General features: G+C 43.2%; 1 protein-coding gene across 1 annotated transcript in view; it reads left to right on the top strand.

Moving 5' to 3' along the window:
- LOC146790129 (UPF0764 protein C16orf89 homolog) overlaps nt 1-17,185 on the top strand; it is a 656,853-nt gene that overhangs the window by 201,530 nt on the left and 438,138 nt on the right. Inside the window, exon 4 of the mRNA XM_085628478.1 lies at nt 14,989-15,106. Coding sequence (XP_085484604.1) covers nt 14,989-15,106 — 118 coding nt within the window. The remainder of the gene's footprint in view (nt 1-14,988; nt 15,107-17,185) is intronic.

The following is a 17,185-nucleotide window of genomic DNA, read 5'->3' on the forward strand; positions in this document are numbered from 1 at the left end:
TTCACAATCAGGTTTATCTTTTTACACGCATTATTCATTCTCTCAAGAGACTTGGGCTCTATATATTGTGGTTCTAATTAACTTTGATGATGCCCCTCTTTCGAGTTCGTAATATATTCTGAAATATTTCATTGTGATGATTGAGTGTCCATATTCACCAGGGTGTTTTGGTGATGGAATGATATGAGACATTAATAGGATCTTAGATGCTGTTGTTTGTTCATTATAGCCCTGATGAAGTCAGTGATGTGATGACATCGTGATCTGACGAAACACGTGTTGGCTTTATCGACTATATCTGATGTTGAGGATTTGCCAAGCAGAAGAAATTATGAAGAAATAAATCTGATTTGGGATTAAAAGAACATTTGGACAATTTGTAATTTTATACATGTGGATGCTCAAGGAAGTTGTGTTTAATTAAATTTAAGACCATAGGGGTGGCATCCTCTGTTTGGACTATTGTTTGGATAAAACTAGGGCTAGGTAGGAAGACTTTTTACACACCGCTTTGTGGAAACCCGTCATTTCCTGAAATATTTCATGAGAGATTCATTTCATGTTGAGTTGGGATGCATTAGGAGCAGGGAAAATTGGGGATCTGCTGGATTCATGTGGAGTAGTACCATTTGAGAAGGTCCATTTCTTTTTTACGTTGACCAGAAGCTATATTGTTAAAAAGAAATGGAGGGAAAGAGCCTTTTTCAAAGCCCCAATAATGGAGGCGATAAGAGATCCAGAGGGCTGTACTATTACTCAGATATATGGAGGGCTGAGACGGTTGCTGTCTGATGATTTAGAGAAACACTGGGAGAAGTGGCAGCAAAGGCTATGTATAGATGGTGTTGAGTTCTTTGACTCACTTATACTGGGCCACTCCATTCAGATATCGGCCGGGCTGCAAGTGCAGCATTATAAGACAATTCTCTTGTTATTTTATACGCCAGCCAAGATAGCTCAATGGGGCGGCACAGAAGGAGTCCTTTGCCCTCGTTGTCGTAGAACTGAGGCTGATATTGTTCATATGTTTGCTGCCTGTCCAACCTTAGAGCCCTTGAAGACAGCTATAGAAAACTTTCTGAGGCAGTCTATGAGGATTGTAATAAGCCTTACAGAAGATTTAATATTATTAGGGGTCACGAGGGAAGGAGTGCCAGAAGGGCAGCAGGAGTTTGTCTTTATGGCTATGGCAGTAGAAATGATTTTTATATCTTCTGCCTGGCTGAATCCGGGTCCCCACACATTTCAACAGTGGCTTGCAAGGCTGTTAGCTATTTATAACTTTGAAAAGGGTATATATGAAAGCATAGGATTGAGGGCAAAAAAATTAGGGAAACGTATTTGGGCCTCAATTTATAAATGGAAATTGGATAGTGAGGCTAGGTAAAGCCATAGCCCAAATGATTTGGGGTCATTAGTGTTTTAATTACAGTTTAACAATGCTATTTTACTGTTAGTTATGAAATGTGGTTAAAGTTTTTTTCATTCTCCCTTTTTCTAACCTTTTTAACATTGGTAGTGTAACTTCATATATTTATAAATGTATTTATCTAAATGTATCTAATTGATGGTGGCACAAATAAAATAAAATAAAAAAATACAAAATTCAATGGTCTGTGTCCCTCCGTGTCTCTTTAGGCTGGTAGAGCTCCCAGGTGTTGTTTGTGGCAGGCCTTTGCTGATAAAACATACTTGCTACATACAAGCCAGGTCTGATTGTATGTAACAAAGGGAACACTAACTGTTTAGAGTGTGTGTAAATTCTTTGAGCCTTGGCAACTAATATTATGAATAGTAATGGTAACAAGTGTGTACAAAATCTCTATCTTATCTTAGCTGCAGATTGACATTTGCTGTGCAAATAAAATAAAATAAACATGGGAGAAAGGAATCTTCCATCTTCAAAGGATTGTGTATAGTGACTAGTGCAGCAAGGAACATGCATAGAAGGAAGCAAAATCGCTTACCACTGCTTTCTTTTGAGCGTGTTTCCAATTAAGGTACTGCTTGTGCAGATAGAGAGGCTGTAAAAAATGTTCCCCTTTCCTCTAGATAGTTAATCAATTGCTGAAAAGTTAGAATGATTCGAGAGGAGCAGACACAAAAAACAATTGACAGAAGGGACATGCCAGAGAGCCATTATCCCACTGTTCGCCTGAGAGCTTTCTGAGGTATGCCTACATAGTTGCATGCTTGGCATAAATTAGATAGGGAGATTATTAATAGCTCAGCCAATACAATAACCATGTGGCTGATAACATATACATACAGACAATAGGTACTTATTAGGGTAAATGTATTGTGGGAAGTAGTGATATGTGATGAAAGAGGTTTACAGTGTTTCTAATAGATATAGGGGCCTATTATCAAGGGCCTATTGCCGCTTTAGAGGCACTTTTTGCCGCTAAAGCGGCGATAATTTTATCGCCCTATTAGCAAGCTGCAGCTAATGGGCCTTAACGTGAGTTTTTTGGCGATAGCGGCTCGTTTTTTTTTATCTCAAATCATGTTAGCGATATTTATTGCTAATGACATGCAAAGTAGGCGTTCCTATGCAAAAAGGCATGCAAACACCACTACTCCATATTATCAAGAGGCTCCTTGAAATTCTGAGGAGCCAAAAAACTGGCTCTAACTGCAGTTAGAGCCAGTTACTTAAGACCAGAAAATAGCTGGTCTTAAAAATGGTGATAAAACTTGGCCCCATATCTCTGCAGGTTTTGGCGCTGGCCAGCGCTGCAAGCAATGTTGCAGCGCTGCCCTGTGACAAAAATACAGTGCTGGAATGCGCACCAGCAATAAGATAGTGCGCATTCCTGAAAATTGTTGCTGGGCTGTGACAATACAGCATTGCAACACTTCTCGTTACGCCCCCCTTGCAACAGCATGGATGCGCTGTACTAACTGGACAGTGCTCCATGACACAAGTAATGACAGATACGTCAGGAATCCTGACGTATTTGTCTGCACGAAAGTCATGCATTGCTGCAGTCGTGTCACAACCATGGCGCAACTCCAGCAATGCATGGAGCCAGCCTATCCCTATGGCACTGCCTCACCCTCATGCCTGCTATCAGGCAGGCGGAAGGTACTGATGCAGTGCCGTACATGAGGGGTGCCCGAATGTCGGCATTGTTGGAGATCCATCGGTGGTGGTTGCGCGTTGTGGTGTCATCATTTGGAAGCATTTGTGGAATGTCGGTGCGGAGGGAGTTGACGAGACGTTCGGCGGTGGCCTTGATCCTGTTGCGAGGGGGTGCGATGATGGCGCTGGCATCCGGTGGGCAAGGTGAAGACATGATTCATCCAATAATGGTAGTGCCAGGAGAGTCTGGTGTCGTGGCTGTAGTGGAAGTACCCGCTGGCGTAGGTGACATGCTAGACCATGTGTCTTGCTATATGGCCTATTGAGGTGCCTTGCTGCTTGTGTCTGCTGTCCGTGACCTTCCCCAGGAGGGGGTGGTGCTCTGGTCACTCGGGTTACCCAGGTGGAACTTGAGGTCATGAGTTGGATGTCGTCTGTGGATGGGAGACCCTGGGGTGCAATGAGGTCTACAATGGAATTGGAGAATGGGGGGCCATGGCCCGGGGGGCCCTGCACATGAGGGTGCCGCAGAGGATATTCATAGGCCTGGTACGGATCTTGGAGTTGATGTAGTCCATGGTCACCCTTGTGTCATTAGAGTGCGTGGTCAGTCGGAGTGTGCTTCTGTAGGTGATGGCAATGCCTCCTCTCTGACAGTCGGGAGGCTCCTTGTGGGTGACACTGCAGCCATCAGTGACGGTGATGGCGATGTCCAGTCCGGAGCAAAGGTTGGTCCTGGCAGGTGAGGTGGCATCCAGGGTCGATGGCTAGGAATCTGCTGGCGTCGTCATGGTGGAGTGTCCAAGAGCAATGATCCTTGGTGGTGAGCGCGGTCCAGGGGCAGACGGATGCAAACGGCGTAGCCTATGGTTGCCTTTGGCATGGGAGACAACCATTACAACGCAGGCAGTACATCGTTAACAACACAACTCTGACAACGCAGGTGCCATAACATCGTATTTGAATACAACGCATTGTGAGGTCAGTAATGGGGTAATTAAAGTATTTCGGGTGGGTATGGGTTTTGGATGTAAAAATGTAAAATTGGGGTGTCTTTTGGGGTAAAATATGAAAAATGGGGTGCATTTGGGGTAAATTATGTAAAATGGGGTGTTTTTTGGGGTACAACATGAAAAATGGGGTGTGCATTTGGGGTAAATTATGCAAAATGGTTTTTTTTGGGGGTGAAATATGAAAAATGGGTTGTGCATTGGGGTGAAACGTGTAATTTTTATGTGTGTATCGTGGCCTCAAAAAGGAATTCCTGGGTTCACGGTTGGGATTGGGGTGCAAAGGTTAGTTTAGGGTTGCACTCACTGGAGTGTGAAGAGTGATGTTGATGTCTCCACAATACAATGCCTAACCTACTGTTGCAATGTGCCTAGTATTGGTATGCATTGAAATGGAATGCAATGTCATTAAATGCGTTGTAACTATGTATGTGCCCTTGGCACACAAGTGTTAGTCCCGCTGTGCATGTGAGAAGTGCTGGGGAGGAGGGGCACAGTAACAAACTAACCAAGGTGGACACGGAGCTAGAGTGAACAGGATCTAAGACATATTACCGGCGAGGGTGTCCATTACAGGCAACTAAGCGTTCGGACAGCGGAGGTGTACTGCTGTCTAAGTGCACCAACTGATAAGTGCCCAGGCAGCTAAGGTGTATAGAGAACTATGGGCACAGTGCCCTGTACAGGCTGCTGACTCACGATAACAATTTAGCTGTGAACCCTTTCCCCTGATGATTTGCCAGTCATCCAACAGACCCTTCGGTTAACCGGTGGGCTGTCCTCAGACAGCAGGACTTGTTTCATGGCGGAAGCCGGTGACTAGACCTGTCAGTTCGGCAGGCGCGAGCCCTCATAACTTCACCGGCCCCGGATGCTTATTGACAAATCCTCGTCCGAGGCTTTGGAAATCAATGCGCTCAGGAGCCGGCTCGCTGTCACTCCAGGGGCACAGGCATCTACCAATACTTCTAAGCTTGTTAGCAAACATTGGTGTGACGGAGCTGAGAGCACACCTTGAGAAGGCGTGGACACGCGTCTGGCACCAGAAAGCCAAATCCCATCCGAATTTACATTTACATTTACTCCCAAGCAAATCACCGCTGCGCCTGGGCACCCTGGCTAACAAAGCTTCTCCTTTAGGAAAGTTTGAATGCATGGCTAGTGTCGCCACTACCCATACTTTGTTTATCCTTCATTTTCTGGAAAATATTTTACTTATATTTTGTCTTTCTATCTTTTCTTTCTTTCTTTCTTTCTTTCTTTCTTTCTTTCTTTCTTTCTTTCTTTCTTTCTTTCTTTCTTTCTTTCTTCCCCCCATGCTTTATTTGTGGTACTACTCCTTCCTTCCCGCCCTCTTCTTTTACTCTTACTTTCCATTTCCTCACTCAATGCTGCACTTCAGCTTTGACCAATACCTTTAATTCGTTCTTCTCCCCCTTCATTATTAGTCCTTCTGACATTTCGTCCTGCCTTGATACCACCTTCCTTCCTTAATTTCCTTCTTTCCTTTTTCTTCAGCTGAGTCCCTTTTTAATTCGCTGTGATCCTTTGCTGTGCCCTCCTTTCTATTTCTTTGTCACTCTGTTTCCCATGCTCTGTCCCCTTTGTTGCCTTGCCACTCTCTTTTTTCATCGTCCTTTATCTGTTGTCCTCTCTATTTCCATCTCTCTCTGACTTCCGATATATCTCTATCACTCTCTCTTGATGTCTCTCTGTCTTTTTCCTTCTCTCAATACCACTTTTTCCTATTTCTGTAGCCTCTTCCTTCTTTCTCCTTCCCGATTTCTCCCTTCTTCTCATGCCTCACCATTTCCATTCCTGTCGTCCTCCTTCCTTTGCCGTATCCACCTGTCCCTCATTTCCTCTTCTCTCGCTTTCAGGTCTCCTCTCTTACATGTCCGCTATTTATTTTCTGTGTCAGAAATGTTATTTTCTCTCTTCTTTCTTTGTGTGCCTCACTCCGTCCATTTTCAGTCCCTCAGCTGTCTTTAGTCACGTATACAATACATCACGGGGGATATTAGCAACAACTTGCGATAATTATCGCAAAACGCGCTCGGCGCGTATCCAGCGATAGCAGCGAAATGCCTGAATATCGCTGGAAATCCAGCGAAATTCACGCATTAACGCCATGGTGTCTTAGCCTGACAATCCACCTCCCATTGAAGGATCAGGTAAGTCATGTTTTTAGCAGGTGTTAAATACTGGCAATAATCGCGCTTAGCGTAACTTTTTGTATCGCTTCGCCTGCGTTGCTAATAGGGGAGAGTTGTGTTAGCGACTGTTTTCAGTAGCTTTTAGTTGGGAACGCCTACCTTGCATGCCAATAGCAATAATTATCGCAGGCATGCAAGGCGATAGGAAAACCGGCCGCTATCGCCAGAAAGCTGTCGCTAACGCCTGTTAGCGATAGCTTGCTTATAGGGCGATAAAAAAAATCACCGCTTTAGCAGCAAAAAGTGCAGCTAAAGCGGCGATAAAGCCCTTGCTAATATGCTCTTACATTCCTTCTCCCGCTTTCTCCCTGGTGTTCTTTTTCTGTGTCACCATTCCTGCCTTAGCTGCAGTTCCCATCTCATTGTCGCCTCTACTACCTGTTCATATGCCCCTCGTTTCCTGCCCCCCCTTTACTCCCTCCCCCCTTTTCCTCCATCTCTCGCTCTTGCATATGCAGATTTGTCACCGTCAGCTGTGATGTATACCAATTATTTCCCCCCTGTCTGTGTACAGTTGGCTCGCACACATGTCTCTGTTACGTTCCACTTATGTCCTATCCTGGACCCCGTTCATGCTTCGCACCCTTGTGTCCCTACGCGGACACCATACCAGTGAGGTCATCAGCTGCCGGCTGTCTCCTGACAGTTGACAGCTGATCGCCGACCTGTCAAGTCGTTATTCGCTCCGTTGCCTGTAGGAGCACGTGTTGGTATTCTTAATAAAGAAACCCACTTCACCTTTGCTTGCGTGGACTTAACATTGTGGCGACGACTGCCAACACGGAACCCATGAATATCAGAGGAAAAAAAATCTGATTTGAGACTTGAATTCTGAAGGATCGGACGAACTGGTTAAGACTGCTAAAAATATACGACAGGAAATTCACCCAGATTCTACAAGGTACAGAAGATGACATTTATTTTTCACGAACTTTATGCCCATCGGAAAATTTTCTTGGTTCTGCTTCAGTGAAAAAGGAAAGTACAGCGATAACTCCGATGTGAAAACCTGTTAAGTTTAAGTAATTATTCTTAAAGAAACAGCAGGAGTGACTGTGCAGCAAATCTACATTTCAAAGGTGCCGTTGAGTGAACGTCAAGCAAATCTACATGTCAAGTATGTCGTTGAGTGCTTCCAACGGTAAACTCAACCGCTGTGTAACCGTCAACTGTCAACTGTCATTCGTCAACGCATAACTCCTCTCTCAGCTGTAACCTACGTCATCACGCCATCACGTGATAACGTGCCGCCATTTTGAGACACCTCCTCCTCAATATTATGCTGTCTAGTCTTCAGCTCTAACGAACGTCATGCCGATCGACGTACAACGTGATAATCATCACTCCTAAAACAACATACTACGCGCGCACCCGGAAGCAACAACGAAATCTTTACTCGGTGCTGCGTGCGAACTTGGAAATCTACAAACAGCGCAACGAAGATCAATCAGAGCGTGCTGAACTGGAAGAGCAGTAGGTGCTTTCTAACAGCTATTCACAGAGGAAAAAAATACACGTGCACGTTGTACACACGGAACATTTCCACCATTTGACAAATACTCTGTTTTCAGTATTACAACCACAATACTTATGAATAATTAGTTAGTACAATTGTATACATCCTATGAACTTACCCCATAATTTTTCCTTTCAGGATTGTTCACACCTGCCCGCATACTTCTCGTTTACTTGCTTATAACCGTTCTACCATTATACTCTAAATTGGAGTGGGCACAACTAAATTTATTGTCATGGCATCAGGGTGCGTGTGGAATCTCCCGCCTCCCGAGACCTTTTTACGGGCAGGGGGTGAGCCTGTTCTCAGATGGGAAGAGTGGAGAGATTATTTTTTGAATTACATTTCCACATTAGAAGAAGATGATGAAATTAAACCTGAAAGAAAGTATAAAATGCTAATGCATTCATTAGGAGCTGGTGGCATAAAAGTGTACAATGCAATAAACAAAAGAATAAGAGCTGAAAATGAAGGTGACGTTTTCAGTTATGCCATTGACGATCTCAACTCGTACTATAAACCCACAGTCTGTGTCGGAGTAGACCGCTACAAATTCTTCCACAGAAAACAAGGAGACAGTGAATCTATTGACGACTACGTGTCTGCATTGAAAAACCTAGCCATAAACTGTCGTTTCGGAGACTTGCGGATGTATGTCGTTACAACGCACACTTTTACAACGCATGCACTTACAACGCATTTTTTACAATGCAACATCCACTACAACGCATTCCATTACATAGCATAACAATACAACGCATTTTTTAAAACTACCTTTACAACGCATTCCATTACATCGCATACTACCTTTACAACGCATACCATTACAACGCATAATATTAAATTGCATTTAAGGTAAGTATTAGATAGTATAGGGGTAAAAATTACTATTCTAACTCGAGGGGATGCAACAGTAGGGTAAGTGTTGGATAGTATAGGGGTAAAAATTACTATTCTAACTCCAGGGGGTGCAACAGTAGGGTAAGTGTTGGATAGTATAGGGGTAAAAATTACTATTCTAACTCCAGGGGGTGCAACAGTAGGGTAAGTGTTGGATAGTATAGGGGTAAAAATTGCTATTCTAACTCCAGGGGGTGCAACATTAGGGTAAGTGTTGGATAGTATAGGGGTAAAAATTACTATTCTAACTCCAGGGGGTGCAACAGTAGGGAAAGTGTTGGATAGTATAGGGGTAAAAATTACTATTCTAACTCCAGGGGGTGCAACAGTAGGGTAAGTGTTGGATAGTATAGGGGTAAAAATTACTATTCTAACTCCAGGGGGTGCAACAGTAGGGTAAGTGTTGGATAGTATAGGGGTAAAAGTTACTATTCTAACTCCAGGGGGTGCAACAGTAGGGTAAGTGTTGGATAGTATAGGGGTAAAAATTACTATTCTAACTCCAGGGGGTGCAACAGTAGGGTAAGTGTTGGATAGTGTAGTGTAATATTATGCGTTGTAATGGTATGCGTTGTAAAGGTAGTATGCGATGTAATGGAATGCGTTGTAAAGGTAGTTTTTAAAAATGCGTTGTAGTGTCATGCTATGTAATGGAATGCGTTGTAGTGGATGTTGCGTTGTAAAAAATGCGTTGTAAGTGTAGTGCGTTGTAAAAGTTGCGTTGTAAAGGTTGTTCCCCGGAGACTTGCATGACGAACTCATCCGAGATCAGATAGTAATGCAAGGATCTAATTCGAACATACAGGATAATCTGTGGGCAAAAGGAGAGTATCCTTTACAGAACATAATTGATATTGCCAGAAAGGCTGAACTTACAGGGCGCTGCGCCAAAGCAGTTCTATCTGAGACTAAAGAGAAAAAAGAAGGGGATGTTGTAAGCAAAGTTGTTGAGAAAAAGAACTATAACAAACAGAGTGTAAATCAAAAAAACTATAGAAAAGTGTACAAGAAAAATGAAACCAGAACCGGAATTCATTGTTACCGTTGTTTGAGTGCTTCTCATTTAGCTAATGATCCCAAATGCCCTGCCAAAGAAGTTAAGTGCACGCATTGCGGAGTGAAGGGTCATTATGTGAAGGCTTGCAACAAAAGGAAGCCACAAAAAATAAAAATGATTGAGTACAGTGAGAACTCAAGTGAAAATGACAACGACAACGATGACGTAAATATGTATGTGTTAAATATTGATGATGAATGGGATGAAAATGTAAATATGATAAGCACAAAAGAAATGGTAACCAAAACCCGGAAACCCATATGTCATATGATGATTGGTGGAATAAATATTGACATTGTTGCAGATTCTGGGTCACCATACACAATAGTCAACAAACAGGTGTGGAAGGATACATTTGAAAAAGACCTGGGTAATGATCTAGAGAAACCAGATATAAAAATAAGATCATTTACTGGAGAGCCCATTGATGTGTGTGGATATAAAAGACTCAATTTTCAATACAAAGGTCGTGAAACAGACAGTAAGTTATATGTTTCAAAAGTCGGTCCATCTGTATTGGGATGGATGGATCAGGGAAGTTTGGGAATCATCCTTGACCCAAGCAGAGAAGAGCCTTTGCTAAGTCTCTTTGATGATGGGAACTACGCAGAATCCTTGCTCAAAAAATATCCCAAAGTATTTAGTGGGACTGTAGGAGAGCTTAAGGGATATCAACACAAAATAAAACTTAAACCGATTAATACACCCATAATACATAAAGCAAGAAATATCCCATTTGCCATCAGAGAGGAGGTGGAAACTCAATTAAATCAACTTTTAAACGATGGAATTATCGAAAGGATTGATGCCTCAGAATGGGTTGCACCTTTGGTAATTGCCAAACGATCCCACGGAAAATTGAGGCTCTGTGTTGATCTTAGAGATCTTAATCAGAACATTATTGTAGAACAGTACCCACTTCCCAAAATAAACGAAATGTTAGCCTCCACCAAGGATATAAAATGGTTTTCGACTGTGGACTTGAAATCCGCATACCACCAAATGCCTTTAAATCGCGACAGCAGGTCACTCACCACTTTCATTACTCCACAGGGATGTTTCAGGTTCACCAGAGTACCTTTTGGCCTGGCTTCAGCGGCAGCTATGTTCCAAAGACTCATGAACCATGTCTTCAAAGGAGTAACAGGAATTTTACTCTTCCAGGATGATATCCTGATTATGGGGAAGACCAAGGAAGAACACGATAAAAGGGTTGAGCAAGTTCTTGACATTCTGGACAGGAAGGGCCTTACCGCAGAACATGCCAAGTGCAAATTTGCAAGTAATTCCGTCAATTACCTTGGCCATAAAATAACCGGCGATGGTATTAGTCCCAAAATGGAATTGTTACAAGCAATAAAGGATTCTCCTGTGCCATCCAACAAGGATGAATTGAGATCATTCTTAGGGTTGGTGGAGTTTTACTCAAATTTATCAGGAATTTTGCGTTAAAAACTTATGATCTTAGACAACAGCTCAAAACAAAGAACAAGTTTGAATGGAATAAGGACTGTGAAACTGCATTTCAAAACCTAAAGAACGACATGTGCACGGCATTACCATTGCAAGGATATGATCCAACCTTAAAGCACTACTTAACGACTGATGCCAGTAACAAGGGTATAGGCGCGGTCCTAACCCAAAAAGACTCTAAGGGCACAGAGTAGACAGTGGCTTTCGCCTCACGGTCACTAACTCCAGCTGAAGAAAAGTACTCAGTGATCGAGCGCGAAGCTCTTGCATGTGTATGGGCACTAGAGCATTTCAGGCAGTACATTTGGGGAAGGATGGTCCACTTGTGCACAGACCACAAACCACTAACCAAAGTACTGACCACGAAAGGATTATACAAGGCATCTTCAAGGTTGGCGAGAATGTCTGAACGCTTATTTGATTTCGTTTACAAAGTACATTACATACCGGGGGTCAAAAACGTCGTTGCTGACTACCTTAGCAGAATGCCTTTGAAGAATGAGGAGCTGGTTGACAAGGAAAATGAAGAAATGTGCATTGCAAACATTCTAGAAGAAGACAGTAGGATTGGAAGAGATGAATGGTTCGCCGAACAGAAGAAAGATGACGCTATTGTCCAGATCATAAAAAAAATTAATGAAGGATGGCCTGCAAAGAATAGGCTACCAGAAAAACTCAAACATTTCTGGGAAGTCAAGAATGAATTGTCCCAGGAGGATGGATTTTTGCTAAGAAGTGGCAGATTCATACCACCTGAGTCGTTACGCACCAATATTCTGAAAATATGCCATGAAGGGCATCTTGGTATTGCAAAAACAAAAAACAGGGTCAAAAATATGTACTGGTGGCCTGGTGTGAGCAAAGACGTTGAAAGAGTTATCAGAGGATGCAAATTGTGCATGGACGCAGACAAGTGACAAGTCACATTCAGACCACCTTTACAACCTATTACCTCACCCTTCATGCCGTGGGAGAGAATAGGAATCGATGTGATGGGGCCAATTACCGAGGCACAGGAGCAATGGTATGTGATAGTTATAAAAGATCACTTCAGTAAATGGCCTGAAGTCAAGATTACTGACAAGCCTGATGCACATAACCTTGTGAAATTTATGGATGAGACATTTTCCAGGGAAGGGCTTCCCAAGCATATAATTAGCGACAATGGCGCACAATTCATGTCACATATATTTCAAAACTATATACAAAGACATAATATTAAACATAAGACGACATCAGTGTATCACCCCGCTGCTAATGGTGCAGTCGAAAGGTTTAATAGAGTGTTGAAGGGCACCATCAAATTGGCTGCAACCAATAACCTCAACTGGAAACAAGAAGTGTTAAAAACTGTGTGGGCTTACCGCATTACACCAAGTGACACCACAGGGCATAGCCCATTTGAGCTTATGCGTGGAAGAACTCCGCTGTCAAGAGACAATGTGGGTTGGATAAATGCAGCCAAAAGAGTGGAGTGGTCAACCAGTGCAGTCAGAGAAAGACTTATACAAGCTCAGCACAAAACAAAAGAATACTATGACAAGAAACACGGATGTAAAAGCGTGGAACTCAATGTGGGAGACCTAGTCAAAGTAAGAAGAAGTGGTCACGTGGGGAAAACACAGAATAGATATACACCCCCGTTGTCTGTAAGGAACATTTTTGGTAACTCAGCACGACTAAGTGATGGAAGAGTGTGACATTTCTCCGCGCTGTCGGCACACAAATATCCTGCAAACAGTAAAGAAGAATCTAAGATGGATCCTAGTCCAGTGATCTCCAGGGACAATCCCAGGACAGCTACCAGAGACAATAAGACATCCATAGACTTTTTGGACTGCGAGTCAGACTATGAATTTCCCACAACACCAAAAGCTACGGGAAGAAGCAACACAAGATCCACCTTGGAACATTCAATAGGAATAAACGAATATCAAGCTGTTAAGGAAGACCGGCGCAAGTTGCCACCTACGCCGCTTGAAGAGAATTCACCACATATCCGCAGAACCCGTGCAGGGAGGTTGTTGGGACCACCTGTCAAACTCAAAGACTATGTTTGTGAGTGATCCTCACCAAGGCAGAAAATGTTTCCTCTCACCAGTTTTCAGACTTTAACGTTTTGTTGCAAAGGGGGGAAGATGTGTTACGTTCCACTTATGTCCTATCCTGGACACCGTTCATGCTTCGCACCCTTGTGTCCCTGCGCGGACACCATACCAGTGAGGTCATCAGCTGCCGGCTGTCTCCTGACACTTGACAGCTGATCGCCGACCTGTCAAGTCGTTATTCGCTCCGTTGCCTGTAGGAGCACGTGTTGGTATTCTTAATAAAGAAACCCACTTCACCTTTGCTTGCGTGGACTTCTTAACAGTCTCTTCATGCCTTTTCCTCCGTGGGGGATAGCTGGAGCCAGCCTCGGCATGGCATCTTTAATTAAGACCAGAGTTCCTATTGAACTTTAGCTTGCTACGTCGCCATGGCTTTATGTCCCAGGCTGGCCCACTGACTTGAATGTAACATGACACAATTGCCAAGGCTGCACAAACAGAAGTGGCAGAGGGGAATGGATCTTTTCAATAACGTGAAGGGAAAAGAGGTTTATCTTGCCCATTAGTGCCCAGGGCACAAAAGGATGGTTTCATACCCTAATTGCAACTGTCCTCTCCCCAGGACAGCCTGTTATTACGGACCGGGTGTAACTTGCCCCTTTTATGCCAGTGGGAGAGTGAAACCATGCCAGCAATCATCAATTCAACCAATTTACGGGCATAATCACAAGGCGATATGAAATCACCGTGATTGAAGATGGGACTTTTCTTGCGCGAATGTGCAGATCACAGGTTTCGCTGGCTAACGCAGGATTCTCTATCGCCATCGCGCATGTGTTATCGGGCGTTTTCACCGCCTGATACTGGGACTATTGCCATGAAGCGTCGGCTTGCTAATACGGCGCTAACATGGCGATATATTTAAGGGTTGGGCGGCGAAACATAACTGCCGATAACTTGCGTTGGCGATAGTTATCGCCCGTTCTTGATAATATGCCCAATCATGGGGCATATTAGCAAGGGTTGGCAATATAATTATCGCCGCTTTAGCGTCCGTTTTTGGGCGAAAAGCGGCGATAATTATATCGCAATATCATCAAGGACACGCTAGCGCGTGTTTCTTTGATGTAGAGCCCGTTTTTTCACAGCCTCGCCTCGCATCTCTAATGAGATGCAAAAGAGGCGTGGCTGTGAAAACAACACATGTTAATATCGTGAAGGCAGCTTCGCGATATTAACAAGGAGGTGCAGCGATAAAAAAAAAATCGCGCTACCTCAGCCTTAACTCAGGAATTTAACACCTGTTAAATTCCTGACTAAGGCATACTTTTAATGGGATATGGATTATGCTGATAGGACCACAGGGTCCTATCAGCAATGTTGTCGCTGTTTTCAATGGAACATCACTGGAAAACCAGCGATGTTCCATTGAAAACACCGCTATCGCTGAAATATTATCACCATAGCGCTGTGCGTTGTAAATATAGCGTTATCATGGCGATAATATTCAGCGATAGCTGGCGATAATTTTTCTATCGCTATGAACGTCCAGCGATAATTATCGCTGGCCGTTGATAATATGCCCCCATGTTATGACCTATTTCGAGAGAGAATGGATTCCTCTGTGAAAAAAATAAGAACGTATCTCATGTCATACCATAACAATCTTGTTTTGTTCTGCAGGATGGCACCAGGAACAGACTGCGTTGTACCTCCATTTTGTAGAAGTAACTTGACACTGCCTGATTGTCGTGGCTACTCTCTGTCACATCAGCTGTTATATTTTATGATTGCCAATGGGGTAGGTACATGCATGTTAAAGTCAACTACCTGCACAAAAATATTGTTTTCTTGTAAATAAAAGAATGAGTTAGAGAGCTTGAACTATCAATTATAAATAAGCTCGACATGTATAGAAGAATCATTAATTTTGATTGGCTCCAAACACTTGGCAGGATCTATCAAGTGCTGTCTCGTGGGCAAAGCTTGTGCCGTAGCAGAAGGCATGCAGACCCCTCTCAAAAATCAGTTGCATTAGCTGAATATCATTTTCCCGTTGCCATTTCTACCGCTTTTTTTTAATTGCCAATTCACCGCAGATTCCACATATTTGTGGATTCCTCTTTGTAGATCAATCTTTGTAGTTGCAGCGGTAGTTACGAGTGTTTTGAAACCGTTTGTTCGATCTTTAAGAATCCTTATGAGTCGGGAGGATCACAAAATGTTTTTAACTGGCGATTTTTCTTGTGCGTGTCCGCAAGTAAGGCAGTATTATGCAAACATCTTCCTCCACTGTATTATGAAAGCATGGGCCATATTATCAAGGGGCCGCGATAAAATTATCGCCGCTTTAGCATCCGTTTTTGGGCGAAAAGCGACGATAATTGTATTGCATTATCATCGAGGACACGCTAGCACGTGATTCCTTGACTTAGCGCCCGTTTTTCACATGCCTCGCATCGATAATGAGATGCAAAGGAGGCGTGTCTGTGAAAACAACATGGGATAATATCGCGAAGGCAGCTTTGCGATATTATCAACGAGGGGTAGCGATATTTGAAATCGAGTTAAGTAAGCCTTAACCCTGTTAAATTCCTGACTAAGGCATACCTGACATGGGGGGTGGATTGTGTGGCTAAGACCACAGGCCCTATCATCAAGGATGTCGCCGTTTTCCATGGAACATCGCTGGAAAACCAGCGATGTTCCATGGAAAACACCGCTATTGCTGGAATAATTATTGCCATTGCACTATGCGTTGTTAATACAACGCTAGCATGGCGATAATTTCCAGCGATAGCCGGAGATAAAAATCCTCACGCTAAGAGCGCCCAGCGATAGTTATCGCTGCCGCTTGATAATATGCCCCGATGTTTCTGGAGGTGGATTTATGTGGCAAGAATATGTGTGAAAATTTGTTGTTTTGCCTTTTGTTGTGGTAATCAGGTGTTATGTTTTGTTTAATGCGCTTCTGTTTTTAAGCTGCATTATTGCATAGTATTTTGTTGTTTTTGGAAGTGAGGGGTAAAGAGGTCCCAATACCTTACTAGCCGGATATTATGCGTAGATTCTTCTTTTTTCTGGTTCTTGCCCTTGACTGGGGGAGAGACCCCTAGCCCCCTAGTTTAAGCAAGATTCAATAGGTTTGTCTGGGCAAGATTCGTTTTATCTGTATTTTCTGGAAGAAATTCTGATTCTGCACTGGCTTATCAAAAGGTGTATATCAGTTTATTTGCACTCTATTCGTAAGAGTGGGTGAAAGGAAAAAAGGAAGGAAAAAAACACAGCCAACACGTGTTTCGCCCCCTTACACGGCCATCCGGCCTGGGGCTTCCTCAGGGCTGTACATACATAATTTTGTAAAGGGAATACAGTAACAATCGGTTAGTGTCGTGAACATGTAAAGGGAAGGTGGGGAGGGCAGGTGGGGAGGGGTTTTGGAAAGAGAAGAGGAAAAGGAAAGAGAAAGAGAAAAAGGTTAGGAGGGGAGGACGCACAATTGACAAAGGTGTGTTAGTATTGGGGTGGTCAAAATGCGAGGGATGATAATTAGGGTGGGAGAGGTATGAGTAGATGGTCGGATAAAGAGTTGTAAGAGAAAGGAGAGTGAGCGAGAAGTGGAAGTACCACGGTTTAGAAAGGTGAGTTGGGGGTCGGGAGGAGATGGGGTTAAAGATAGTAGAAATAGTGTTATTCCAATTGAGCATATAGAAATATTCGAATGATGTTAAATAACATACATTTGCATTGTATTGTGTAAAATGCACAAAGATTTCACTGATGGTTGCATGATACATTATTATAGTGTAAAACGCCATACCAACATTTAGCACAAAGTCACGCGATCAAGGTAGGTCACAGTGGAAGTGGGTAGTAAATA

This window comes from Triturus cristatus, chromosome 10 (genome assembly GCF_964204655.1).
Source record: "Triturus cristatus chromosome 10, aTriCri1.1, whole genome shotgun sequence".
NCBI lineage: Eukaryota > Metazoa > Chordata > Amphibia > Caudata > Salamandridae > Triturus > Triturus cristatus.